This window comes from Vulpes vulpes, chromosome 6, assembly GCF_048418805.1.
Source record: "Vulpes vulpes isolate BD-2025 chromosome 6, VulVul3, whole genome shotgun sequence".
Taxonomy (NCBI): Eukaryota; Metazoa; Chordata; class Mammalia; order Carnivora; family Canidae; genus Vulpes; species Vulpes vulpes.
This window is the reverse complement of record NC_132785.1, coordinates 126,507,111-126,534,044: the sequence shown is the minus strand read 5'-3', so window position 1 is coordinate 126,534,044 and position 26,934 is coordinate 126,507,111. Positions and strand designations below refer to the sequence as shown.

Below are 26,934 nucleotides of genomic sequence, written 5' to 3'. Positions count from 1 at the left end.
AGTCATTCTCATTTCTCAACCCACTTCTGCCTTTCCAGTAGCTCCTTTTCCTAGGTGGGAAGTTCTTCCCTTTCTTGGGGTGGGTGCCCTCTTTTCCCTTCAGTGACTCCCTCCTGTGTGGGCTGACTGTGAGTCACGGGCTGTGAGCCTCCCCTGGCTTCGGGCAGGGTCGGGAGGGGCTGTACGGAATGCATTCTGGCCTGTTCTCCGCAAACATGCGTGGCAAAGAGGGCTTTGTGCTGGGGAACAGTGAGTACTACAGTTAAGACTTCGTGGGTGTAGGTACCCCGCTCCTCACAGGCAGTGGAAGGCACCTGGGTCTGCAGTCAGGGTCCCTCCCGTGAGTCAGTGAACCCCCCCACCTGGGCTGCTGCTCCTCCCAGGAGAAATGGAAACAGGGAAGATTATGGAGGAGTCACAGAAGTTTGGTTATATATACAATGTATGATAAAGATTTTTGAAGAAGAAGTTTCATTTCAAAAAGGAACTTTTGGGTAGCCAGGGTGGCTCAGCGGTTTAGGACCGTCTTCAGCCCGGGGCATGATCCTGGAGACCCCGGATCGAGTCCTACATCAGGCTCCCTGCATGGAGCCTGCTTCTCCCTCTGCCTGTGTCTCTGCCTCTCTCTCTCTCTCTCTCTCTGTGTGTCTCTCATGAATGAATAAATAAATCTTTAAAAAAATTTCCTTTAAAAAAAAAAGATTTTATTTATTTATTCATAGAGCCACAGAAAGAGAGAGGCAGAGACACAGGCAGAGGGAGAAGCAGGCTCCACTCCACGCAGGGAGCCTGATGCAGGGCTTGATCCCAGATCCTGGAATCATGACCTAAGTCGAAGGCGGCGCCCAACCGATGAGCCACCTGGCATCCCAAAAAGGAACTTTTTAAAAAAAGATTTTATTTATTATTTGAGACAGACAGAGATAGAGAGAGAGCATGAACAGGTAACAGGGGCAAAGGGAGGGGCAGGCTCCCCAGCTGAGCAGGGAGCCAGATGTAGGGCTTGATCCCAGGACTCTGGGATCATGATCTGAGCTGCAGGTAGATGCTTAACTGACTGAGCCGCCCAGGCCGCCCTTAAAAATGAACTTTATGATTTCTAGAAATATTGGGAAGATAGTGTCAAGAATAACTTCCACACCCAACATTGTTTAAGAACTTATAGTAGTATGGCGCATTTGTTACAATCAGTGGAATCACAGTTGATATTATTATAACTGAAGTCTATATTTTATTCAGGTTCTCTAAGTTTTTACCTAATGCCCCTTTTCTGGTCCAGAATCCCACCCAGGACACCACCTTACAGACAAATAAGTATTCTCTGTCATTGCCAAAACCAGGGGCATGGTGGGGAGGCTATATCACCTGTGCTATGATCAAGTCCATCATCTGGAAGTCAGTTTCTGTGTTTCCGGCTGGCCTCAGGGATGTGGGAATTACTTGGCTGGGGTGCCGGACTGGGAGTCCCTGGGCTAGATTCATCTGGACAGGTTGAGTCTTGGGATAGATGTAGGAAAAGAAGGTTGAGTCTTGGGGTCGTTGAGTCTTGGGGTAGATGTAGGAAAGAAGGTTGAGTCTTGGGGTAGATATAGGAATAAAGGTAGTTTTGGGGTAGATGAGTCTTGGGGTAGATGTAGGAAAGAAGGTTGAGTCTTGGGGTGGTTGAGTCTTGGGGTAGATGTATGAATGAAGGTTGAGTCTTGGGGTAGAGGTACAAAGGAAGTTTTCTGACCCTGTCCTGGGGTGGAGGGAGCTGGTGGGAGTGATGGTACCCCAGAAGGCAGAGCTGGGACCCAGATCTCACTGAATGTGACATGGGGGTTAACACACTGACTTTGGGCTTTTCAAGTCAAAGATCAGGGGCTTGTCCCTGTGTTGCTGCTTATTCTTGTGTTCTTAGGCGAGGCCCTCATGAGCTCCGAGCCTTGGTTTACTCATCTGTAAAGTGCCAGCTGGTGGGAGGTCCTTTTCGCTGAGAATAGAACAGGTTGCCCTGGGGAGCAGTGAGTTCTCTGTCTTTGAGGATGTGCAAGCTGGGCCGGGTGACCCCGTTGGGTGCTGTGAGGGGTGGTGGCACCACTAGGCTCTGAGGGTCTTCGTGTTGGACTGGGAATCCAACCTCTGTGCGGGCCCATATTCCTACCCCTAAGCCGGGCAGGTGGCTGGCTGCCGAGGGATGCCCACACGCGGTTGCTTTCCTTTCCAGCTCAGGCGGGGACTGCCTTTGGGCCTGGGCGAGGGGAGGCCTGCCAAGTGTACCACACCCCTGGGCCATGCACTTCCAGGAGACTGGAGGGAGACGCACCATCGTTACCTCCCTGCCTGTGGTACCTTTGGCTGCCAGGCCAGTCTGCTCCCCAGGCGGCTCCCAGCACAGGCCAGCTCCGGTCCTCAGGGAAACCAGCCACACCCTACAACACAAGGCTCCGGAGGAGTGAGAGGAAGAAGAGAGGGATCCCTGAACAGGTGAAAATGAGGAGCCTGGTCTCCCTGTGCCCCCAAACCCTGGACCCTCTATTTTAACAAAGTCAGCGTTCTCCCGAGCTCCGAGCTTTTGCATCTGCTCCTCCCTGCACCGCAGCACGCTCCCCCTTTGCTGGCTGCCGACTCCTACTCATCCTTCAAGGCCCAGTGCAGAAGGCTCCCCTGCTGGACCCTCCCTACCCCTGCCTGTGTCATGGCACGTCTCACCCTGAGTCATAATAGGCCTCTTCCGTGTCTGTGTCCCTGTGTCCCTCCGTTTTCCTGAAGGTAGGGGCGGGGCTGACTCACCTCCATTTGGTTGCCACAGACACAGCGTCTGCCCGGGGCGATGTTGTGGCGTGAGAGGGCCGGGTAGGGGACGGCTGGGGAAGGGAGGTCGCTGCGAACCTCTCTGGGCGCCTTCCGCTCACTGGCACTGTCGCCAGCATTGCACCTCCAGCCCCCCGACCTCCCCCCAAGCGGCCGCTAACCCGGCAGGTCCCCCGAGGCAGGGGCGGCGGGCGCTCAGCAAGGCTGGGTCTGGGCCGCGGAGAGAACGCGCGCTCCGCCGGGAAACCCGACCGGCCAGGAGGGGTTGCGGGGCGGCCCCGCTCGGCCTGCGGGCCGGGGACTCCCGCGGGCCCCTGGGTAATAGTCCCATTTGCAGCCGAGGTGACCGAGGCTAGGGGGCCGCCGCCGCCCGGCCCAGGTCCCGGCCGCGCCCGGGTCCCCGCGGGCCTCCCGGGGGGCGCCTGGCCCCGCCCACCCGAGGCCCCGCCCCGAGCCGCGAACTGGTCCCCGCACCTGGCCCCGCCCACCAGGGGGCCCCGCCCACCCGAGGCCCCGCCCCGAGCCGCGTACTGGTCCCCGCGGGTCTCCCCGCACCTGGCCCCGCCCACCCGTGGCCCCGCCCACCCAAGGCCCCGCCCCGAGCCGCAAACTGGTCCCCTCGGGTCTCCCCGCACCTGGCCCCGCCCACCCGAGGCCCCGCCCACCCGAGGCCCCGCCCCGAGCCGCGAACTGGTCCCCGCGCGGCGCGGGCGGGCAGACAGGTGGAGCGGAGCCGAGCAGCGCGCCGCGCTCCCACCTGCGCTCCGACCTGCGCTCCGGGCCGCACCATGGGCAACAGCGCGGGCCGCACGGACTTCGAGTGGGTCTACACCGACCAGCCGCACACGCAGCGGCGCAAAGAGATGCTCGGTGAGCGCGGCCCGGCCCCTGCCTCCGGGCGGGTGGGAGCGCCCCTTCCCCCCCGGGGACCCGGCCCGCCCGCGCGGGTCTGACCCTCCTCCGGCGCCTCTGCCTCGGCCCGGGGTCCAGGGGTCCAGGGGTGCAGGGATCCAGGGGTCCCCGCGCCCGGATCGCGCACCTCGGGAGCACGTCTCAGCTGCTGCATCCCCGCGCTGGGGCGGGAGCCAGTCGTGGGGCGGGGACCGGGCGCGAGCTCGGGGCGCGGGGACGTGGCGGGGCAGGGGTCTCCCCGGGGGCCCTCCGTGTGCGGGATGCGCTCGAAGGCAGGGCTCGCGGGGCGCGGGGGGCCGCCGAGCTCGGCCGGGCCGGGAGTTCTCGGGCAGGAGGAGCGCCTGGAGGGAAGCAAGTGCGAAACGAGCAATATACTTAAACAAACAAACAACAACAACAAAAAAACCCCCCAAAAAAACAAAAAAACGAAGATATGCCAAAGGATCCCATTTGTCCGTACCATCCTGTATTTTAACGGCCACCCCTCGCTGTCATTTAGTGTCCTGCGAAGTCATTTTTACCTACGTGGTGGCTGTCATTCAAGCCAGTGGCTCCTTTTAGACCTGGGATGTCCAGTCCCTTTGCTGGGGACAAGGGTAAAAGGGCTGGCGCCTCCGGAACGGTTTTTACTAGATGCCACCAAATCGCCCCGCAGCACCAGGCAGGCTTCCAGCAGGGCGGGCTCGCTACCCTCCCTCCTGAGAAATGCCCAGGCTATGATTTCCACACACCCTCCCCTACACCTGGGGTTGGCAAACCTTTTAATCAGATTGACTAGGTGTCATGTACTATTCATTGTGTTTAATTTGCAGGTTTTGGATGATGGTTTCCAATGTTTAATTGGCCACTTTAATATTTCCTTTTTTTTCCTCTTGGGTTGGTCTCTGGTTTGTTGATTGTTAGAGCTCTTTGTACAGGAGGCTTGTAACTCTTTGTCTTACGTGTTGCAAATATTTTTCCCCTTTATACCTTGTCCTTTGCTATCATAAAAGCTTTTTTTTTTTTAAGATTTTATTTATTTATACATGAGAGACACGCAGAGAGAGGCAGAGACACAGGCAGGGGGAGAAGCGGGCTCCCTGTGGGGAGCCCGATGTGGGGACTCGACCCAGGGATCTCGCCCTGACCCAAAGGCAGACACTCAACTGCTGAGCCACCCAGGCGTGTTCCTGGAAGTTTTTTGTTTTTTTTTTTTTAAAGATTTTATTTATTTATTCATGAGAGACACAGAGAGAGAGGCAGAGACACAGGCAGAGGGAGAAGCAGGCTTCCTGTGAGGAGCCCAATGGGGGACTGGATCCCAGGACCCCGGGATCACACCCTGGGCCAACCACTGAGCCACCCAGGCACCCCGGAAGCTTTTGTTTTTAATGCATTCAAGTGGATTGGCTTTTCTCTTTAGAGTTTTCCCTGTGGTGTCTTCCTGCCCCACTCCAAGACCGTGGAAATATCCATCTTATTTTAAAGCTTTCAGACACCAGATGCAGTGAATGGTTAGTGCATGGATATTCTCCACTGTGGTGCCTCCCTGGCTGGAGACCCCTGGGTGGGTTTGTGACTTTTGTGGTTTCCTGTCGTGAGGTGAACAATAACCCAGCACTGTTGTGGTCTGACCCGTGACAGCATCCTCTCCTACACCTGTGAACTTCTTGGGGTGGCTCAAAGGGGTCTTAGTGATCATCTGGTCCTGCTTCTCCCTAGAGGGCAGGTGTCTTGGCTGCTTTCCTCAGTGGAGCTGAGGCAGGGTTCCATTCCTTCCCCTTCCCTGACTGTCCCCTACCTTGCTCGTACAGGACTCACTGGGCACCTGGCCCCAGGTGGAGAAGGTAGGGAGACTTCTGGCCCACAGAGCTGCCTGCAGGGGTCCAGACCCTCTGGGCTGCAGACTCACTTTCTGAATCTGCAAAATGGGCACAGTCATCCTGTCTGGCAGAGAGGGTGCAACATGAAAAGGAGATCTTGGATGTTAAAAGGTGCTCAGTGCCGGTACCCGGCACCCCAGGACACGGAGAAAGATCTTTCTCTGAAGAAAGGAGACATGGGCCCTGAAACCAATAAAGGAGGCTTCCTGGACAGGGTGGCAGGAAAGGCTAGAAAACGTGGGGGAGAGGAGGTGATGTGGGCCAGGGTGGGGACAGCACCACGATTCGGGGGCTGGCCCTCCAGGGAGCTGTGCTCATTGCCAGTTTCTACTGGGTGCTGTGGATTCCTCTGTACACGTCTGGTTTTGAACTCATGAACTTGGAGTGTGCCATTTCCTCTTGCTCCCCAGCATTTGACAGCTCCTGCCCTGCCTGGATGTCCTTCCTGCTCGGCCCGGCTGGCTCTTTGTTTTTAAATATTATTTTATTGAAGTGTAATTGACGTACAATATTATGGTAGTAAGTGTCAGGTGCAAGTGGAGTCGCCAGTGGTCACCACACAGTTACTACGGTTTCGTTGACTTCCGTCCCCTTGTGTTCATAACGTTCCCATCACCCACTTTCTAACCGGAAGTTTGTATTTCTTGATCCCCTTCACCCAGCCCTGCGTGCCCGCCCCTGCCCCTGCCCCCAGGCAACCACCACCAGTCTGTACTTTGAGTCTGGATTTGGCTCGGTTTTGTCTTTTAGATTCCACCTATAAGTGGAATCATGCAGGATTTGTCTGCGTCTGTCTGACTTACTTAGTGCAATATTCTCAGGGTCCATGCATCTTGTTACAAAATGTCATTCTCTTTTATGGCTGAGTAGTTTTTTTTTTTTTTAAGATTTTATTTATTTATTCATGAGAGACACAGGGATCGAGAGAGAGAGAGAGAGAGAGAGAGAGAGAGAGAGAGAGAGGCAGAGACAGAGACACAAGCAGCCTCCGTGCAGGGAGCCCAACGCGGGACTTGACCCTAGGTCTCTAGGATCACACCCCGGGCCGAAGGCTGCACTAAACTGCTGGGCCACCCGGGCTGCCCTGAGCAGTTCCTTTTTTTTTTTTTTTTTTTAAAAGATTTTATTTATTTATTCATGATAGAGAGAGAGAGAGAGAGAGAGGCAGAGACACAGGCAAAGGGAGGAGCAGGCTCCATGCAGGGAGCCTGATGCGGGACTCGATCCCGGGACTTCAGGATCTGCCCTGGACCAAAGGCAGGTGCCAAACCGCTGAGGCACCCAGGGATCCCCACCTGAGCAGTTTTTTTTTTTAATTTTTTAAATTTTTAATTTTTTTTAAAGATTTTATTTATTTATTCAGGAGAGACATAGAGAGGCAGAGACATAGGCAGAGGGAGAAGCAGGCTCCATGCAGGAAGCCTGATGCGGGACTCGATCCTGGGACTCTGGGATCACGCCCTGAGCCAAAGGCAGACGCTCAACCACTGAGCCACCCAGGCATCCCATACCTGAGCAGTTTTTGATCATACATGTGCCACCTCTTCTTCATCCACTCATCCGTCAGTGGACACTTAGGTTGCTCCCATATCTTGGCCCTTGTACATAATGCTGCAATGAACAGGGGGCTGCACCTATCTTTGCAAATCAGTGCTTTCGTTTTCTTTTTTTTTTAAATTTTAATTTTAATTTTTTTTGCTTTATTATTATTATTTTTTTTTACTTTCGTTTTCTTTGAATAAATCCCGTGGGGTGGAATTGCTGGGTCATAGTAGGGTAGTTTTAGTTTTTTAAGGAACCTCCATACTGTTTTCCAGAGTGGCTGTACCAGCTTACATTCCCACCAACAGTGCATGAGAGTTCCGCTTTCCCCACATCCTCGCCAACACCTGTTTCTTGTGTTGATTTTAACCATTCCGACAGGTGCAAGGTGATAATCACATTGTAGTTTTGGTTTGTATTTCCATGATGATGAGTGATGTTGAGCATCTTTTCATGTGCCAGTTGGTCATTTGTATGTCTTCTATGGAACAATGCCTGTTCAGGTTTTAACCAAATTTTTGTTGGTTTGCTATGGAGTTCATGAGTTTTTTAATATACTTTGGATACTAACCCTTCATAGGGTATGTGATTTGTAGATTGCTTCACCCATTCCATGGGCTGCCTTTTTGTTTTGTTGATGGTTTCCTTCGCTGTGCAAAAGCTTTTTAGCCTGATACAGCCCCATCTGTTTTATTTTTGTTTATGTTGCCTTTACTTTTTTTTTTTTTTTTTTGCCTCTACTTTTGGTGTGAAATCCAAAAAAATCATTGCCAAGACCGATGTCAAGGACTTTACTGCCTGTTATTTTTGTCTAGGAGTCTTTGGGTTTCCTGTCTTGCATTCAAGTCTTCAATCCATTTTGCGTGTATTTTTGTGCGTGGTGTAAGAAAGCGGTCCAGTCTCATTCTTCTGCATGTGGCTGTCCAGTTTTCCCAGCACCATTTACTAAAGAGACAGTCTTTTTCCATTGCATATTCCTGCCTCCTTTGTTGTAAATCAATTGACCATATGCGTGTGGGTTTATTTCTGGGTTCTGTATTCTGTTCCATTCATCTCTGTGTTTATTTGTACGCAAACTTACACTGTTTTGATTACTGCAGCTTTTTTTTTTTTTAAGAATTTATTTATTTATTCATGAGACACACAGAGAAAGGCAGAGACACAGGCAGAGGGAGAAGCAGGCTCCCCGTGGGGAGCCTGATTCAGACCCCAGGATCCCAACCTGAGCTGAAGGCAGACACTCAACCACTGAGCCACGCAGGCTCCCTGATTACTGCAGCTTCGTAGTATAGTTTGAAATCCAGGAGCCGTGATACATTTTTTTTTAATTTTTAATTTTTTATTTTTTTATTTTTTTTACATTTTTTTTTCTCAAGATTGCTTTGGCTATTCATGGTCTTTTATGGTTCCACAGACATTTTAGAATTATTTGTTCTAGTTCTGTGAAAAATGCCATTGACATTTTGTTAGGGCTCTCTCTCCCATTTCTTGCAGGAAGGCACCCTGGCCGCCCTCCTGGACTTTGGCCTCCACTGGGTGAGGGCATTCCTCTGGGACTTCCTTCCATGGCTCCAACCCATCAAAGTTCTTATCTCTCTGGGGCTGGTTGCCGGGGTCTAGAGCTCGCCTGTGGAGCTCATCTCCTAGCAAGTGCCTTAATGCTCACTCATTAGCCGTGTGACACTGGGCAGGTCAATCATCAGATGAGCAAATTGAGGCTTGGTTGAGTTAAAAGGGGTTATTATTCCTTACAGAGTTGTGTGGATTAAATGAGGTGATGTTAAGTGCTTAGCCTCTCACACAATAAATGTTACAATAAACGTTAGCTACGATGATAAATATTACCTCTGGCAGGTAGTCCCGAGTTCTCCCCAAGGACAGGGAATGCCCCTCCGCCTCTCCGGCTGCTTGTGCTTGAGGATGTGCTCAGGGCCCCACCTAGGTGGCTGCTGGAGCTCCTGCCAAGCCTCTGGGGGCCAGTGGATGCTCAATAAAGATCCTAATCTGGGAGGAAGTCAGAACCCGGGAAGCCCTTGCACAGGGCTGGCTGCAGTTGCTCTGGGGGCAGGGCCAAAGTCCATCTCCAACTCCTGCCTAAATGGAGACGTGCTCCCCAGGGCCCAGGGTCCCAAGTAAATGGCGTCCCACGTAGCCCCTAAGAGCCGTGTCTGCCAGGCCGAGGCTGAGCCTCCCTGTCCTTTGAAGGCAAGAGCTACGAGGACTGTGATCCCATGGCAGGCCAGGGCCCAAGCCAGGCGTGGCAGTGGAAAGAAGCAGGCTTTGGGTTTGTCTTTAAAAACAAATAGCTTTGTGATTTTTTTTCCCCTTATGAAAACAGGGCACACACATGGTAAAACAAAACAAAACACACAAAAATTCAAATAATCAAAGGAAAACAAAAGAGGAAACAAGGAAGTAAGACTCTTGGCAATTGTTGGATTATTTGCTTAGGAAAGGCCCCTGCTGGGGCTTTCTCAGGGGCAAGCGGTCAAATCCAGAACCGAACTGGCTGAGGCTCTCAGGGGAATTTGTGAACTCGCCCCACCCAGCCACAGGGATGCTGGCCCCAGGGGAGCAGGCAGGCTGGGGCCTTTCTCTCTGTGCCCCTGGTCCCTGCCACCACTGGTTCGTAGCCTCCTCCCTGTCGGGCAGGCTGCACCAGTGCGGGCTTGTGTCCACCCGACTCTGACAATCCACAGGAGGAAAAGAGAGCCGCCTCCCTTGCCTCCTGACCCCGGGAGCATGACCTCCCCTTGAGCCGCTAATCTCTGGCCAGAGCTGTGAGTCCTATGGCTGGTCAGAGGACAGGGGGCTGTGGTGGGCAAGCCTCCCAGTATCATGTGGTCAGGGCACAGAGGAGTGGCTCTCCAAGAAAAGGAAGGGGTGCCGTGACCCTGAGTGTGTGGGGAGGGGTGGGGGTATGGTGCCCAGTGGCACAGACCACAGGTGATCCCTGAGGGGTTACTCCTGGACCCTCTTTGACCGGCTTGTGTCCCCTTCTGCTGAAATTCTCCAAAGGCTTCCCTTTCTAAAAAAAAAAAAAAAAAAACAACTCATCTCTGCCCTGAACTCTGGGGCACCCCCATCTCTGGCCCTTTCTCCCCACATTTTGTTCTCTAGCCAATTTGTGAAAGGCACCCATCTGCCCAGTCCCCTCTCCATGGCTTTTGCAAATGCTGTTCCCTCTGCTGGAATTCTTTCCCCCTATTCTTCATGTACCAATTCTACGTATCCTCCAGGTTCTGCCTAAATGTCCTTTTAGGAACACTCTAACAACCCACACCCGGTATTATGCTGCTACTTTCTGGAGGGAACCCCCCCCCCCAATTTGCAAACTGGCATTTGGCAATTTCTGCAAATCTTTCTATCGTGGCCGATTTCAAGCTACCAACATGCATCGCCGAGCATGGATTTGGGAAGGGAGGGGTGCGTGCGGGTGGCCTGTCTTGCTCCCCACCCCAGCCCCCAGCTCCAGGGGCCTCCCTCACGCCCCTGCAGGGTGCTTTTGCCTCCTAGCCCTGGCCTCTGTGCACCTGCGGGCACCTGTGGGGTGACTGCGTTTGGTCTCCCATGTCCCATCTAGCACGCGCCCCTCGTCCCCCAGCTCGACTCAGCCTCCTGAGGGCGGGGGCAGGCCCACCTCGCGCCGCGGCTCCCCTGGCCCGGCCGCGGAGCTCCCCAGACTGGCTGGCGACAGGTGCACGCACCTTTGGCACGGCTTGTGCGAAGGCTGCCGGGAGGCCGGGCTCCCTCGTCCAACACCCCAGCACCGCGGGGACCTCTCAGCCCCGGACTTCCCATGGGGCTTCTTCTCGCCAGCCAGGGAGCGGAGTCAACCCCACCGAACCCTCATTTCCAAGCTGGTGGGCGAGGCTGAGGATGCTTCCTCGATCTGATCTCTGGGGTGACCTGTCCCCTCCTGCCCGGGCTCCTCCTCCCCTGCGCAGCTGCAGCTCTGCAGCCCGGCTCCGCGCTGTCCCCCGCCCCTTCCCCCGCTCGTTAATTTGTACCAGCTTTTACGAGGCCTGATGTACATGCCCTAAACTCCCTCATCTGGAAGGCACGGGCCAGTGACTCGGGGGAGGCTATAATGCAGTTCTGGAGTATGTTCATCGCCCGGAAGACCCCTGTGAACACGTGCAGTCACCCCAACCCCGCCGCCCGGGTTCTCACACCCAGACCCCTCATCCTTCGGGTTTCGGCTCTGATGTTGCAGACGTGTGTCCCTCTCCTGGGCCGCCGGCGGGGCGGGGCGGGGCGGGGGGGGGGGAGACACCCGTGTTGGCACCCCAGGAGGGGGCACCCCACTCCCGTGCAGCCTGGGAACCCCTCCCTCCTCTGCGACTGGGGCCTGGTTGCCAGAGGTTTTTTTTTTTTTTTTTTTTTTTTTTAAGATTTTATTTATTTATTCGAGAAATCGAGAGAGAGAGGCAGAGACACAGGCAGAGGGAGAAGCAGGCTCCATGCAGGGAGCCCGACATGGGACTCGATCCCGGGTCTCCAGGATCAGGCCATGTTTAGCAGCGCTAAACCGCTGAGCCACCCGGGCTGCCCTGCCAGAGGTTCTCAGCAAATATTTGTCGCTGAACAAAAAGCAGGTTTAGTGAGAGGTGGTGAGGAGGCCGGTAGAGTGGCTTCCGAAGGCACTTTGGGCCACTTTCCAAGTGTTCTGCCTCCAACCGGGTACCCCCCCCCCGCCCCGCCCCCGTGCCTCCCACACTGACCAGACGGGGTTAGGCAAGGAAGCAGGTGGGGGGTGGGGGGTGCTGTGCAAGGGAAGGCGGCTGAGCTGGGCAGGGCTGCAGCAAGCCCTTTAGGAAGGAGGGGATTAAGAGGCTTTAGGTGCCTTTGTTGGGAGAGTCGTCAGTTTACTCAACAGTGGGTGGGGGATGTGAGGGAAGGAGCCCAGGATGCAGGTGGGCAGCTCCTGTGTGCGATGGAATGTTCTGGATGGGAGCACACAGGTGATGAGCAGCAATGACAAGGACCTCCCCATAGCTATCTAGGCTGTCACATGATGGCATTTGGCCTCTTTGGAGAAGTGGTAGGAGGATGCAGTCCCAGCTGGTGCCAGGCCCGGGGGCACGGAAGGGTCCAGCGTGTTGGCGGAAAGAAGCCCCGTGTGGTCCCGGGGCCCGGCCAGAGTCAGCGGTTGGCAGGGGAGGGCAGAAGGCCTGCATCTGGGACGAGCAGCCCGGTGCTCGGCCTTGGGGCCCCCTTGGCTGCCTGTGGGGGGCAAGGGCCCAGCAGCCTCCCCTGCCAGCTGCCTGCTTCGGCCTTCCCTCCCCCTGGCGGCTGTCAGAAGCTTGGGGATGCCCCGGTATCCATGGGGAGTCTGTTCCCAGGACGGGGATGCAGGCACTGGGGGTCCAGGGCCCACCGTCCTGCTCTGCGCCCTGCCTCCTATGAGCAGGTCTGTCGTGGGTGGATCCCGTGATGCATGGAAGTGAACAGCTCTGGGAGCCGAGCCTCCCCACACCCGAGGCCCTGGGGCACCTCCACCTGCCCACAGCCCGAGGGCCCTCAGAACCAACACCTTCCAGGGAGAGGATGAGAAGGAGGCCCAGAGAGGGCCGGGACGTGCCCGAGGGCACCCCGCAGCGGGGCTGGGCGGGGCTGCGAGCAGGGCTCCGGGTCCCAGACCCAGGATTCTCTCTGGGTGCCTTGCCCTGGTGACCCCCTGGCTCGGCCGGGAGCGGCTCCCCTGGGTCTGCAGAGCGCTTCCCCGGCTCTCTGGTGGGGAGTGTTTCACTGCGTGGTGGCAATCCCCCTCCCGGGCAGGGTGGCGACGGCTGAGTGACAGCGTGTCAGACCCACGTGGAGTGCCCACGGCCTGCGCAGCCCTCACCGGGCCTGGGGCCGGGGGTCCCGAGGTTGGCCTCGCCCTGCTGCCGCGGGCTCCTCCCGGGCCTCCCCGGACCTCAGACCCTCCTTGCGCGGCGGGCCTGGGCAGTGCCACGTCCACCGATGGCTGGTGGTGGCAGTGCGTTGCCCAGTTGCCTGGGGCCACGGCCGGGGGGACGCTTGCACGGCTCTGTCTCTGGTCCCAGGTGGCCGTCCTGCTGGGCTCCGCGCTGTGTGTCCTGGCCCAGCTACTGCGTCCCTGAGCCGGGGGCCTGAGCCGGCCTGGCACCCCTGCCATCAGCCGGGGACCCCGCAGCAGGGCCGGGCTTGGGTGTCCAGCCGGGGCCAGGGCTCCTCGGGGTGCTCCCGGGGAGTGTGTTGTCCTCTCCCTTCTCTTCGGGGATCCCCGTCTCTGGGGCCCAGAGAAGCTGGGCCGGGAGCCGTGGGTTTGTCGGGTCAGCACCCCGTTGCCCGCCCCGGGACCCCTGGCCCTGCATCTCTGTCCTGTCCTCTGCCATCCCTGGTGCCTTCCTCTTTCCCGTCTTACCACTGCCCTCCCCCGTGCCCACACTCAGCCTGCCCCCCACCTCCTGCCCCCCGCCGCCCCCTGGCCCCGGCTGTGCTGGAACGGCCCCTGTCAGGCCCTCATGACCTTGCCAAGTCCAGTGGGGCCCCTGCCTGGCCTTCCTGTCCGTGACCCTCCTGGGCCCCAGCAGCTAGACACCCTGAGCCCTCGGCTGCTGTTCCCTGTCCCTGCTGTGCCTAGTGGCCTCCGCTTCTGGACTGAGTGGCTGGCGGTCCCCAGAGCATCTCCCCTGGGACATCCCCCAGGCCTCCCCCCTCCCCGGGAACCAAGAAGCTCTGGAACTGAAAAGTTAGACATTTATTGTTTTCCTTGAGTGGGGATTGACTTTTCTCCCAGTGGGCAGGCCCAGAGTGGCTCCTCTCCTAAGACGGGGTGTCCCTGGGGTCTCCCCTGAAGGCCCGGGGTGTTCGGTGAGGCCTGCCAGCCGTGCCACCTCCAGAATCTGCGGGGCTCCCAGCTCCTGGGCACCGTCTCTGGGCCCTTCTAGTGTCCTGCCCCTCATCCACTTTCAGCCAAGGGCCCTGGGCTCTGCCTCCTGCCCCCCGCCGCCCCCAGGCCGCTGGGCCCTCCCCCCTGCTCCGTGGCCCAGGAAGTGCCACACGCAGCGTGGAGGTGAGCTGGGGCGAACGTGCTCGGCCGCTGGGAGCCATCCCCCCTGCGCCGCCTGCAGTCCGGCTTGGACACAGGCCCCGTTTTCACTGCTGCCAGCAGGATGGCTGGGCCCAGTGACCCTCGCGGCCTGTGCTCGCAGGTCAAAGCAGGCCGGGCCAGATGGGCCTCACGGGTAGCACCCAGCGCCCCGAAGATCAGGAGTAGGAGGTCCTCACCCCTCCCGGCTAACCAGGAGTACAATAGCTCGCAGGGCCCAGAGCCATGGTCCCAGCCTCGCCGAAGCCCAGAGGGGCAGGTGGGACCGTCATCCCCATCTCTCAAGGTGGAGACAAGGGTGGGAGGCCATGAGGCCACCAGAGCTGGGAAACTGTTAGTAAAAGGAAGAAGGTGCAGCCGGGGTGGGGCCTTGGGGGGGGGGGGGTCCCCCTTTGCTCCCTACAGGTAGGACTTACTATCTTGGGTTGACAGATGGGACGCCTGGGGCCCATCATCCAAGGTCATAGTTGCCTCCGAGGCACACGGGGGTGGCCTGTTTGCATCCCAGAGCTGGGGTCCCACTGCCTCAGAGCTTGCCCGGCTGCTCACCTGCTGCAGGTGTGGCCTGCCCCGCCCTCCCGCCCCAGCCATGGCCTCCTTCCAAGGGGAAGCATGGGAACCAGCCCTGCAGAAGCGGGTGACCTCCAGCTCCCCAGGTCTTCCTCTAGGTGTGCCTCGGCAGGTGAGGGCCAGGCTCCTGGGTGCCCCAGGGCAAGGCTGATGCCCAGGGGCTGCCCCAGATGAGAGGGAGGCTGGTGGACCTGTGGTCCCAACTGTGACCTGTGGTCCCAACTTGACACCCAGGTGTGCATAGGTCAGGGGGCCTGTGCACACGGTTTCCCTGGCCCCGGGCTGTGGGTGAGCGCATTCGCGAGGTGGCCAGCGCTTCCTAGTCGCCTTGGCCATCGTGAAGTCATTCTTCTGCTCCACTTCACCCTGGCTGCTGGATTCCCACCTCCCCAGCCCCCCAGGTCCCCGCTGGTCTCTTCCCAGGCAATACAGGCCTACTTTCTGAAGTGTCCCCTCTCACTCAGACCCCCGTTTTAGGGAAGGAACAAGATGGGATGAGGCCTGCCCCCCATACCCCCTCCCAAGTGGGGCCCACACGGTGGCCGTCCCTGCTCCCAGGCTCCGGTCCTTTTGTCTCTTGTCCCACCTGGTGGGATGATACTAGGCAGGTGCAGAGCTGGCAGGCCCTGGGGGCCCTTGGGGACAGGGCGGGCTGTGAGTGGCCCTGGGCCAGGTACTGGAGTCCTCACGGTTCCCGCATCCCCTGCTCAGCTGCCCTGAGTGTCCTTGGGCTGTGGGGACAGACGGCCATAAACTGGGGGGCTTCAAACCACACACACGTATCTTCTTACAGTTCTGGAGGTGGAAGTGTGACTCGGGGTTTCACTGGGGCTGAAGTCAGGGTGTTGCAGGGTCATGCTCCTGGGCTTGGGGGAGGATTTTTTTTTATTTGAAGATTTTATTTATTCATAAATAAAAGAGACACACAGAGAGAGGCAGAGACACAGGCAGAGGGAGAAGCAGGCTCCCTGCGGGGAGCCTGATGTGGGATTTGATCCTGGGACCCTGGGATCACGACCTGAGCTGAAGGCAGAGGCTCAACCACTGAGCCACCCAGGGGTCCCGGAGGATCTGTTTCCAGGCCTTTCCAGCTTTGCAGACACCTGCAGTCCTGGGCTTGCGGCCCCTCCTCCACCTCCACCTCCACCTCCACCTCCACCTCCACCTCCACCTCCACCTCCACCTTCACCTCCACCTTCTGGGGCCCCAGGGCCCCCTCTCCTGCCCGTGGTTCACCGTGACACCGGGCCACCTGGATAATCTAGGCCATCCTAGATTATCCCGGTGTGAGGTCAGCCACGAGCACCCCGGCTGCCCTGTGTGGCCTTGGTTCCCACTGCCTCAGAGCCTCCTTGGTTATGGGGTTGGGACGTGCACGTCTTTGGGGGCACCGTTATCCTGCCCCCCCATTGCTGTATCTCTCCCCACCCTGTGAACGGGCTCTCCTGGCTCCACGTGGCACCCCGAGTGTTCCAGGCCTCCCACGGTGGGAGGTGACCTGTGCGGCAGCCAGGTCCCGTCCTGTGATGCGGGCACACCACCAGAGGCCACTGCGCAACATGGCAGGCCCGGGGGCGAGCCGATGGCCAGCCTGGTGCTGTCCCCTTGCTGTCCCCTGGGCCTGTTGACACAGCTGCCGCGTCCTGGGTCCTGCCTCTTCTCGCTGTCATCCCGCAGCCCCCGCCGGCCTGTCCCGGCCTCGCCTGTCGGGCCTGCCGGTGACCCTGGCCGTGATTTGGACGCCAAGGCTCGCGGCTGAGCTGACCTGAGGTTTACTTAGACTTTTCTCTTTTGTTTTTGACTTTTTTCTTACTGTGGTAAAATACACAACATACAGCTCGCACTGGGACCGCGGGAAGTGTCCGATTTGATGGCATCCACAGCGTTGTGCACTGCGGCTATTTTTCTTAAAAATTTTTTTTTTTAAGTTTTTATGTATTGGGGTGGCCAGGTGGCTCAGTTGGTTGAGCATCTGCCCTCGGCTCAGGGTGTGATCCTGGGGTCCTGGGATGGAGCCCCGCATTGGGGTCCCTGCTCTGCGGGGATCCTATTTCTCCCCTTTCCTCTGCCTGCAGCTTCCCTGCTTGTGCTCCCTCTCTGTCAAATAAATAAAATCTTAAAAATAAAAAGATTTTATTTATTTATTCATGAGACACAGAGAGAGAGAGAGAGAGAGAGAGAGGCAGAGACACAGGCAGAGGGAGAAGCAGGCTCCCTGCAGGGAGCCCGACGTGGGACTCGATCCCGGGATCCCAAGATCATGACCTGAACTGGAGGCAGATGTTTGACCGACTGAGCCACCCGGGCGCCCCTGTTTGTGGCTGTTTCTAAAACCTTCTCAGGGCTCCAAATAGACCCGTTCCCAGCCCCCCCCCGCTGACCCCTCTTTTCCATCTGTGACCCCCCTGCTCCCCACACCTCATCCAGCGCCGTCCTACACCGCGTGGCCTTCGCGGCCGGCTTCTTTCACTTGGTGTCGTGTCTTCAAGGCCCATCCGTGTGTAGCCTGTGTCAGCACCTCCTTCCTTCTAAACAAATGGTTTCTGGGAGCCGGTCGTTCACTTGTGGGTCGGTTTCAGGCAGCAGGAGTAGGGTGTCGGCGTTGTGAAGCAGGGACGGTGGAAAATTCAATGTAGAAATGTTTTTTATTGAGGTATAATTATATAGAACGTGGTCTTAGTTTCGGGTGTATGACTCGGTCTGTATTGCAACATGATCGCCGCCGTAATTCTACTTAACGTCCATCACCATACCTAGTTATAAAAACTTCTGTTCTTGAGTTCTTGGATGAGAAAACTTTTTTTTTTTTTTAAGATTTTATTTATTTATTCATGAGAGACACAGAGAGAGGAGGCAGGGACACAGGCAGAAGGAGAAGCAGGCTCCATGCAGGGAGCCTGATGTGGGACTTGATCCTAGGACTCTGGGATCATGACCTGAGCCCAAGGCCACCCAGGTGCCCTGGATGAAAAACTTTTTTTTTTTTAATTTAAGGATTTTATTATTTTATTTACTCATGAGAGACACAGAGTGAGCGAGAGAGAGGCAGAGGGAGAAGCAGGCTCCACGCAGGGAGCCCAACGCGGGACTGGATCCCAGGTCTCCAGGATCGGCCCTGGGCTGCAGGTAGCCCTAAACCACTGTGCCACTGGGGCTGCCCGGATGAAAGACTTCTTGATGAGAACTTTTAAGATCTACTTTTTTTTTTTAATTTTTATTTTTTTAATTTTTTTATTTATGATAGTCACAGAGAGAGGGGGTGGGGCAGAGACACAGGCAGAGGGAGAAGCAGGCTCCATGCACTGGGAGCCTGATGTGGGATTCGATCCCGGGTCTCCAGGATCGCGCCCTGGGCCAAAGGCAGGCGCCAAACCGCTGTGCCACCCAGGGATCCCAAGATCTACTTTTCAATTTATTTTATTTTATTTTATTTTATTTTATTTTATTTTATTTTATTTTATTTTATTTTATATTTTTTTATGATAGTCACACACAGAGAGAGAGAGAGAGGCAGAGACACAGGCAGAGGGAGAAGCAGGCTCCATACACCAGGAGCCTGACGTGGGATTCGATCCCGGGTCACCAGGATCGCGCCCTGGGCCAAAGGCAGGCGCTAAACCGCTGCGCCACCCAGGGATCCCCTTTTTAATTTTTTTTAAAGCTTTATTTATTCGTGAGAGACACAGAGAGAGAGAGAGAGAGAGAGTGAGAGGCAGAGACACAGGCAGAGGGAGAAGCAGGCTCCACGCAGGGAGCCCGACGTGGGACTCAATCCCGGGTCCCCAGGATCACGCCCTGGGCTGAAGGTGGCGCTAAACTGTTGAGCCACCAGGGCTGCCCAAGATCTACTTTTTTTTAAAAAAAGTTTATTTACTTAGAGAGAGAGAGCAAGAGAGCGAGTGTGCACGCACAAGAGTGGGGGGATGGGCAGAGGAAGAGAGAACATCAAGCAGACGCCCCACTGAACGTGGAGCCCAACGTGAGGCTCGATCTCAGGACCCGAGATCATGACCTGGGCTGAAACCAAGAGTCACTCAACCAGCTGAGCCACCGCGCGTCCCCAACATAGTATTCGTAACTGTAGTCATCGTGCTGTACGTTACCCCCCAGGACTTAATTATGTTTTGGCTGGAAGTTTTGTTCCTTTTTGTGGCCGAATCAGATTCTGTTGTGTGGACAGAGCACGTTTCGGTTATCTGGTCACCTGTGGATGGACACGGGTTGGTTTCAGCTTTTGGCCGCTGCGAACAACCTGACGAACCCTGGGGTACAAGGATTTGTGTGTGTCCCCGATGTAAAGTCCTTTGGGTGCACACTTAGAAGTGAAGTTGCCGGGGCGGATGGGATTCTACATGTGACCTTTCGGGGAACGGCCAAGTGGTCTCCCACGTGGTCTCCCTCCTGCATCCCCGCCCGCCGCGTCCAGAGGGCTCCAGTGTGTCCGGAGCCTCGCCAACACTTGCAGTTGTCTGGTGTTGAACCTGTCCATCCTGGTGGGGTGAAGCGGCATCTCATTTGTGGCTTTAGTTTGCATTTCCCTGGTGACTAATGATGTTGCGCATCTTTTCATGTGCTTCGTGGCCAGTTGCACGTCTTGGGAGACGCGTCTATTCAAGTCCTCTGCCCATTTACATTGGGTTGCTCATCGTCTTTGTTGTCGAGTCGAAGGAAATCTCTGTATTCTGGATATTAAACCCCCACCCACCCAGGGTGAGGACTTGAACCCGCTCTGAGCTGCTCCTCCCAGGCCCCTGTGCTCCCCGGAGAGTGGGGCTGAGGACTGTCCCCCGGGCCGTGGCTTCCTTGGTTTTCTGCTCGGGCTGTGACCTCCGTCCTGGTGGGGTCCTTGGCCGAGCCGCAGGGAGAGGGCCTCCGGGATCCAGGGGCCCGGGTGGCTTTGTTAGCCTGGAGGCCCGGGGGCTGGCGCTGTCCCAGGCCGGAGGTGGCCCCTGCGTGCAGGGGGAGGGCAGCTGCCGGGGGAGCCCCGGTCCTGTCCGCCCGCCGGGCTGCCGGGGGTTCCGACCCCACCTCAGCCACCCGCAGGCTGTCCTTAGGGCCGTGGAGAGTGGCTGCTCGCTGGGGCAGAGCCCCAACCACCGGAGCTGCCAGATGAGGCGAAGGCTTGGGGGGCGCTGGGGGGGATTCTGCTGGCTTCCGGGCAGAGGCAGCCGGCGGTTCTAGGACTTGAGAGCCCCAGCTCCCCGCAGCATCTCCAGCAGACGTGGGCTCTGCCGTCCCGGAGCTAGGATCCTTCATGGGGACAGGTACTCCGCGGAGCACATGGCACCCTGCCATCACACACCGAGACACCGACTAACCCCAGGATGGACTTGTGCGGTGGCAGCTCAGGCAGGAGGATTTTGAGCCTGAGTCTCCCTTCCAGACTCCCGTTGCCCCTGTTGTGTGTTTCTCCTTGCATACTCCCAGGGACAGTCGGCTCACTACCTCTGAAGCAGCCTGTTCCGTTGCCGGCTGGCTCTGACCAAGTTTTGTGGGCTGGGAGGAGGGCGGAGGGGCCTGGCTGTGGGGACCTTGGGCAGCTGAGCCGAGCTGTCACATCCTTCCCTTCTGAGCACAAAGGGGAAGTGACTTCCTGGGTCAGCTGGAGGAAAGGGCCGGGCAGGATCTGCCCTTGGCCTGGCCGGTTCCGGGCCCTGTCGGTGGAGGGTGGAGGGTGGAGGGTGGAGGGTGAGCCCGAGGCTGCCCGGCCGCTCTGTGGGCGGGAGCGGGGAAGACGCTGGCGACCAGCACTGGCTTTCCCGAGGGTGCCCGGGTAAGTCCCGGGGACCTGGGCCCAGTTTCCAGGTCTGTGCCTCACGCGCGGCTCTGCCTCTGAAGGCCTGGGAACTGGGGGGCAGGTGCCCCCTGAGCGCGTGAGCACCCCTGGCCCGTCCATCCCCAGCCCTGGACACAGCACCGGACTCCTGACCCCCCTCCCACCGAGCAGCCAGGGAGCTTTCTGGACGGCACCGCCGTCCTGGCCAGGGGCACCCCCGTACCCCACTCTTGTGCTCTCCCTGCGGGGTCTGGCCTGGCTGCTTTCTGGCCGGAAGGCCCTCCCCTGCTTGGCCCACTCCCACCATCATTGTCTTTTTCTTTCCTGTAGAATAAAGTACAGAAAAGTACAAAAGATCCTGTAACAAGCACCCCCCGCCCCCCAAAATAAATGCATTCAACATTTTATCGAGCTTCCTTAGGGCTGGGCTAGGAGCGGGAACCCTGGCGACAGAGCCGGCCCCCCCGGCCCCCCCCGCCCCCGGCCCCAGGGCGCTTACCCTGCCAGTCTAGGCCGCTGCTGGGCTTCGGGCCTTAGTGTCTGTGACCCGCGGTGACACCCGCTCTTTCTTCAGGCAGGTGGCGAGGACGCCTCCCGCCCCCCCTTTCCGGGAAGTCTCCCCAGAGCCCCCAGGCAAGGCCGTCCCTGTCCCCCAGGGCCCTGGTGTCACGGCGGGGGCTCGGGGGCTGGTGCGGGGCGCGGGGGGAGGGGGCCCGGCCTCACGGTCTGTCCTCGTCCCCGCAGCCAAGTACCCGGCCATCAAGGCGCTGATGCGGCCCGACCCGCGGCTCAAGTGGACGGTGCTGGCGCTCGTGCTGGCGCAGCTGCTGTCCTGCCGCCTGGCGCGGGAGCTGCCGTGGCGCTGGCTGCTCTTCTGGGCCTACGCCTTCGGCGGCTGCGTCAACCACTCGCTGACGCTGGCCATCCACGACATCTCGCACAACGCCGCCTTCGGGTCGGGCCGCGCGGCGCACAACCGCTGGCTCGCCGTGTTCGCCAACCTGCCGGTCGGCCTGCCCTTCGCCGCCTCCTTCAAGAAGTACCATGTGGACCACCACCGCTACCTGGGCGGCGACGGGCTGGACGTGGACGTGCCCACGCGCCTGGAGGGCCGGCTCTTCTGCACGCCGGCGCGCAAGCTGCTCTGGCTGGCGCTGCAGCCGTTCTTCTACTCGCTGCGGCCGCTCTGCGTGCACCCCAAGGCCCTGACCCGCATGGAGGTGCTCAACGCGCTGGTGCAGCTGGCCGCCGACGCCGCCCTCTTCGCCCTGTGGGGGCTCAAGCCCGTGGTCTACCTGCTGGCCAGCTCCCTGCTCGGCCTGGGCCTGCACCCCATCTCCGGGCACTTCGTGGCCGAGCACTACATGTTCCTCAAGGGCCACGAGACCTACTCCTACTACGGGCCCCTCAACTGGATCACCTTCAACGTGGGCTACCACGTGGAGCACCACGACTTTCCCAGCATCCCCGGCTGCAACCTGCCCCAGGTAGGCGGCGCCCAGCGCGGGGCCACCCCAGCCCACGCGGCCTTGCCCCCGCAGTCCCGCGGCGAGCGCCCGGCTGCAGGGGGAGGCGGGGGCAGCGGGGCGGGCAGGGGCTCGCGGCCGCTTTACGGTCAAGGGCACCTGGTGGAATGAGAACGTGTCGGAACCCAGCTGCGACATTTACGCTCTGCGGGCTGACGTCCTTGGGCAAACCGCTTGCCCTCTCTGTGCCTCGGCTTCCCCCTCCTTAAGCTGGGGTGGCACAACCTTGGGCTTGCGAAGGGCCTCCCCTCCCCGGCTCCTGCCTCCCCTGTCCCTGCTCATCTGGTCACTGCCCCGTGACCCTCGAGGGCCCCCTCATGGCACAGAGAGGACAGGGTGGGCCTCGCCCTATGTGGCCAAGGGGCTTGGCCTGAGCTGCCGCCCACCCTGGGGAATTTCTGAAGGTGGGAGGAGGGAGGGGGAAGAGAAGAGGAGGAGGAGGAGCTCTGGCCGGTGCTGATGGATTAGAAAGAGCCGAGGTGACCCCAGGCACGGGCTGGCTGGAGGGGGCATGGGGGGGAGGGTGTCGGAGTGTGCGTGCCTGCCGTGTGTGCAGACGCTTGCATGGGTGCCTGAGTGTGCCGGTGCAGGCTGCTGGCCCGTGTCCAGCCCTGGCCGTGCAGCCCCCGCGCCATCCCCTGCCCACGCTGCTGAGGTCCCGCGGGGTGCCGGCACCTTCTCAGCCTCACCGCGGCCCAGCCCCCCATCATCCACACTTCACAGGCAACGCAGAGCTCAGACAGGGGGCGTCCCTGCCTCAGGAAGTAGCAGAGCCAGAGTCTGGACCCCAGGCCGCGGAAACTCCTGTCCTTAGCTGGGAGCCCGTCCTGACCTCCCCCAGGCTGTCACAGGCTCCCGGCCCCCGCCCCCCCGCAGGTGGGCTGGTCACCTGCTATAAAGCCGCCTGTCCTGGGGCTTCCCTGGGGGGAGAGAAGGTCGTCCCCGGCAGTCAGGTTGTATCCGTGCAGGCGTTGAGGCTGGGAGTGCTTCCCGGAGGAGGTGGGCTGGGCGTGTGGGTGCAGAGGCTGCAGGAGGCTGGGGGTGTGTGTGCGTGACACACATTCAGGGAAATGGGAAGCACCGGGCCTGGGAGGAGGGCGGCGGGGTGGGGCCTGGTGGGATCTGATGCCAGAGGGGCTGGGGCGCAGGAGAGGGTGTGGGAGGCTGCGTGACCAGCTCCGGCGGGCCCGTGGCTCAGTGGAACCCACGCCGGGCTGGGGCTCAGGAGTCCTCGGGTGCTCCCCCAGGATTCCCTCGGGGGAATGCAGGTCGGCCCACGGGGGCTCCTGGATCAGACACTTGCACGGGCTCCAGAGGGGCAGGGGGCACTTTTAACCGCTCACCCCTGCGTGGGGCAGGGGGCTCACAGCCTGTCGGGTGTCGCAGGCCAGCAGCCCCTCCACGTTGGGCAGCACCCAGCTGGACGTGGGAGCCCGGGGGTGACGGGGTGTGTGTGCCCGTGTGCATGCTCACGTGCATGTGCGTGGGTGGGGGGCGGCGCGTGCCCGGACCGCGGCCTCTGACCCTGCTCGCCCTCCCTGCAGGTGCGGAAGATTGCACCTGAGTACTACGACCACCTGCCCCAGCACCACTCGTGGGTGAAGGTGCTCTGGGATTTTGTGTTCGAGGACTCCCTGGGGCCCTACGCCAGGGTGAAGCGGGTTTGCAAGCTGGCCGAGGACGGACTGTGAGCCCCTGGTGCCCCGAGTGGACGGACCCCGCGGATCCCCTGTGGCCGGCTGCCCCGCCTTGCTCCTCTGCCGCCACCAAGCTGCTCGTCACTGCCCACTCCACCCCCAGCCTAGGGCCCAGAACTGGTTTGGCCACATTTGGTTCCCACACCCTGGCTGCTCCCGGTCTCCCAGAGCCCAGGACCACATCTGGCCTGGAGAGGCCTGGTCTGCACCTGTGCGGTCGACCCCCGGCCCGGCCCCCCTTTTCCGGGTCTCGGGAGAGAGGCCTGGCCCTGGCCTGGGTGCTCTGTGCCCACAGTCTCCACGGAGCTGATTTTGCTGCTGTTCCCACGCCCCAAATTCAGTTCAGCGTTTGTTTCCACACCCGCAGATCAGATCACGCTTCCCAGTGGCGGTCAAGGCTCCAGCCTGGCCTCAGAAGGGGGCCCTGGCTCCCCCCTCCCTCCCACCCCGCAGGCCTCGGGGCCCTCCATGGCCACACCAGGTGGCCCTGAAGCCCCTCCTTAGCAGCCTTCCCTCTTCTCAGGCCTGGCCGAGTGTTGCAGACACTGCCCCCCTCAGCCGCACCCCTGCTCCTGCTCCACCTTGAGGCCTTGGCCTGAGGTGAGCCTTCCCGGAGCCCCGGAGGGTTCAGGTTGGACAGGGTGGATCTGTCTCCCTGGCCAGCTCCCCCAGGACTTGAAGAAATCTTCAGGGACAGGTGCTGCAGGCCAGATGGACGGAGGGTAGACAGGTTGGCTGGACAGACAGGTGACTGCCTGAGTGAACTACAGCTCGGGGGAGGCAGGCTGGTGTCCTTGGTGAGGACCCTGTCCTGACGGGTGGGGGCACAGCTGAAACCTCGGGAAGTCTTGTCAGCCCCTTGGCCCCAGGGGGCTGGTGGCAGGAGCAGGAGGGGCACCAGGCCCGACCACGGTAGGTGTGGCCCTGAGGCTGGGGCGCACCCCCTGGACAGGTGCAGAGGGGCTGTGCTAGCGGCCGAGGAGAGGGAGGGCTGGAGGCAGGCCTGTGGCAGCCCGGAGACCCGGCAGGTGCCGAGCAAGGACTTCCTGCCCAGGGCTGGGAGTGGCCTCCTGTGGTGCCAGGCACCCCCGTTCCCTGGGCCTGTGGGGTGAGGGAAGTGTGGCTTGGCCTGGGCAGGACCCCCACCCCCACACAAACAGGCTGGCCTGAGTCAGGGGCCCCAGGTGCACGGCACCTGCAGGTCACCCACCTGTCCGTCACCACCTGCCAGCTCCCCCCACCCCGGACCCTAGGCAGGATTCCCGGGGCCTATGGGGGCAAACGCAGCTGGAGAGAGCAGCTGCGGACCCTGCCGCCCTGGGATACAAGCGCTGCTGGATCTGGGGCGGCCACTCTGGGGTCCGGCCTCAGGCTGCTCACCCCCAACAGGCAGGACCATACTGCTTCCGTCTTTACGGTTGTTGGGAGCACCTGAGCAGGTGGGGTGTCCAGAGCTGGACCGGAGAACAGCGGTCGCCTGTCGTCAGCCAGACTGGGGGCCCTGCCTCCTCCCCTCCCCGAGGCCCTCCCAGGACGGCCTGCACGCTGCTGAGTCCCTGGGGGACGGGAGGTGGCTCAGCATTGAGGCATAGAGCCAGCCCCTGATGCTCCAGGTGTGGGCAGGACCCAGGGCCCGTCTCTGGGGGAGGTTGTGGGCGTAGGCCCCCTCAGGCTCCCCAGGCCCCTCAGGCTCCCCCAGACCCCTCCGGCCCCCTCAGGCCACCCAGGCTCACTCCCGCCTTCCCGTTCAGCGCGGCCACCTGCCGAGGCCGCCTCCTTGTCCCCGCGGCTCCTGGCCAGCAGGCTCGAGGGCCGTTACCCAAGGGAGCGTCCTCAGCCCGGAGGGCCCAGAGCCGTGAGAGAGGGAGCCGGAGCCCGGTGTGGACAGTAAGCGTTTATTACCACGTGGACACAGGCAGCGCAGTGCGTGGACAGGTGCGCCACGCCGCTGGGGACGGCTCGCCACTGCCGGCCAGGCTGCTAACAGCATCACCTAGGAGAAAACTCGGAAACCATCTAATGAAGCGCGTGATTCGGGGAGTCCTCTATAAACCAAAAGAAATGTACACTTAAATAGGCAAATATAAAATACAAAAAAGGCGAGTAGACCTGGAGTTCTGTGTCAGGTAGAATCTAAAAAAATCCAGAAGTTGAACTTGTTTCCTCATTTTAATATTTCATCACAGGTTAAGACTTTGAAACGAAGCCCCTCCGGCTCCAGCGCGAGCTTGCGTGCGCCGTCCCCCGCCGTCGCGGGCCTGGCGTCTCGGCGGCGGGGCCAGGCCGCTACGAGGTGCTGATCCCGCTCAGCTCCTGCCTGATGGCTGCGGGGCGGACAGGGAGGCTCAGGGCGGGCCTGCTGGTTCTCTGGCGCCCCGTCCCCGCGCCCCCGGGAGGCCTCTGGGCTGTGCCCGGCCCCGTGTCCTGGGCGCCGCACCCAGGGGTCCCCAGGCAGCGGGCTCCGGCGCAGACCCTGGGGCGACAGCACAGCCCCGCGGGCGACCCGACCCGCCTGCCACCCCGAGCCGGTGGGGGCCTGTGAGCCGCTCGGGCAGGTGGCCCCTGGTTCCGGCAGCGGCAGCAGGTAGCGCCGGGCCTTGAGCAGGGGGACTGTCCTGGTAGCGCTGCCTCTCGTCTTCTCCCCAGTCCCCCCGACCCCACCCCTCTCCCCACACTTGGGGGAGAGCATTTAGTACCACGTGGACACAGACACCGCAGTGCGGGGACAGATTTCACCACGACGCTGGGGACAGACCCCCCTCGCCCCCGGGGCCTGGAGCCAAAAGAGCCAAGTGCTGGGCACTCATCCAACCAGGGGATGCTCCTCGAAGCCCCGGCCGTGCTGCCCCGGCCTCAGGGGAGGCCCACCCTTGAGGCAGCTTCCCCCCAGGCCTGGCCTGCGGGCCCTACCCGCCCCCCCAGCCTCCAGCCTTGCCGGGTGCCCTGCAGTCAGGCTGGCTGTGCAACCCCGCTCTGGCGCCCACGGGCCCTGGCCCCGGGGCCAGCTGGCGGCCCCTCCCAGACGGGGCCCCCAGCAATAAAGCGGAGTTAATAGTTGGCCTGTGTCCTCTCTGGCTCCCCGCTCAGCCTCGCTCTTCATTCATTAACTCCTTATCTGCCCATCCCAGGCCTGCGGGGGGGGGGGGGGGACTGGACAAACAGGAACACCAGTTCTCGG

The 26,934-nt window shown here is 59.9% G+C and overlaps 2 protein-coding genes across 8 annotated transcripts in view; one reads left to right on the top strand and one right to left on the bottom strand.

Moving 5' to 3' along the window:
- Positions 1 to 3,462: 3,462 nt before the first annotated feature.
- On the top strand, positions 3,463 to 25,911 carry DEGS2 (delta 4-desaturase, sphingolipid 2). 2 transcript variants are annotated; one of them, XM_026012565.2, is made up of 3 exons: positions 3,463 to 3,663; positions 21,278 to 22,020; positions 23,604 to 25,911. In XM_026012565.2, the coding sequence occupies exons 1-3, from the start codon at positions 3,582 to 3,584 to the stop codon at positions 23,748 to 23,750; spliced, it is 972 nt and encodes a 323-aa protein (XP_025868350.1). In that variant the 5' UTR covers positions 3,463 to 3,581; the 3' UTR covers positions 23,751 to 25,911. The 2 variants fall into 2 exon arrangements, with proteins under 2 accessions (XP_025868350.1, XP_072618400.1); XM_072762299.1 differs by lacking the exon at positions 3,463 to 3,663 and adding an exon at positions 20,470 to 20,530.
- The window catches only part of EVL (Enah/Vasp-like), a 145,874-nt gene continuing 144,577 nt past the window's right edge, over positions 25,638 to 26,934 (bottom strand). For all 6 annotated transcript variants that reach the window (XM_072762297.1, XM_072762296.1, XM_072762294.1 and 3 more), the window contains one exon: positions 25,638 to 26,080. In XM_072762297.1, the coding sequence (XP_072618398.1) occupies positions 26,043 to 26,080 (38 nt within the window). In that variant the 3' untranslated portion in view covers positions 25,638 to 26,042. The remainder of the gene's footprint in view (positions 26,081 to 26,934) is intronic.

Coding starts and splice junctions, on each gene's coding strand:
- DEGS2 (XM_026012565.2), top strand. CDS start 3,582: ATGGGCAACAGCGCGGGCCGCACGGACTTCGAGTGGGTCTACACCGAC. Junction 3,664..21,277: donor GCGGCGCAAAGAGATGCTCG/GTGAGCGCGGCC, acceptor TCGTCCCCGCAG/CCAAGTACCCGGCCATCAAG. Junction 22,021..23,603: donor CCGGCTGCAACCTGCCCCAG/GTAGGCGGCGCC, acceptor CCCTCCCTGCAG/GTGCGGAAGATTGCACCTGA.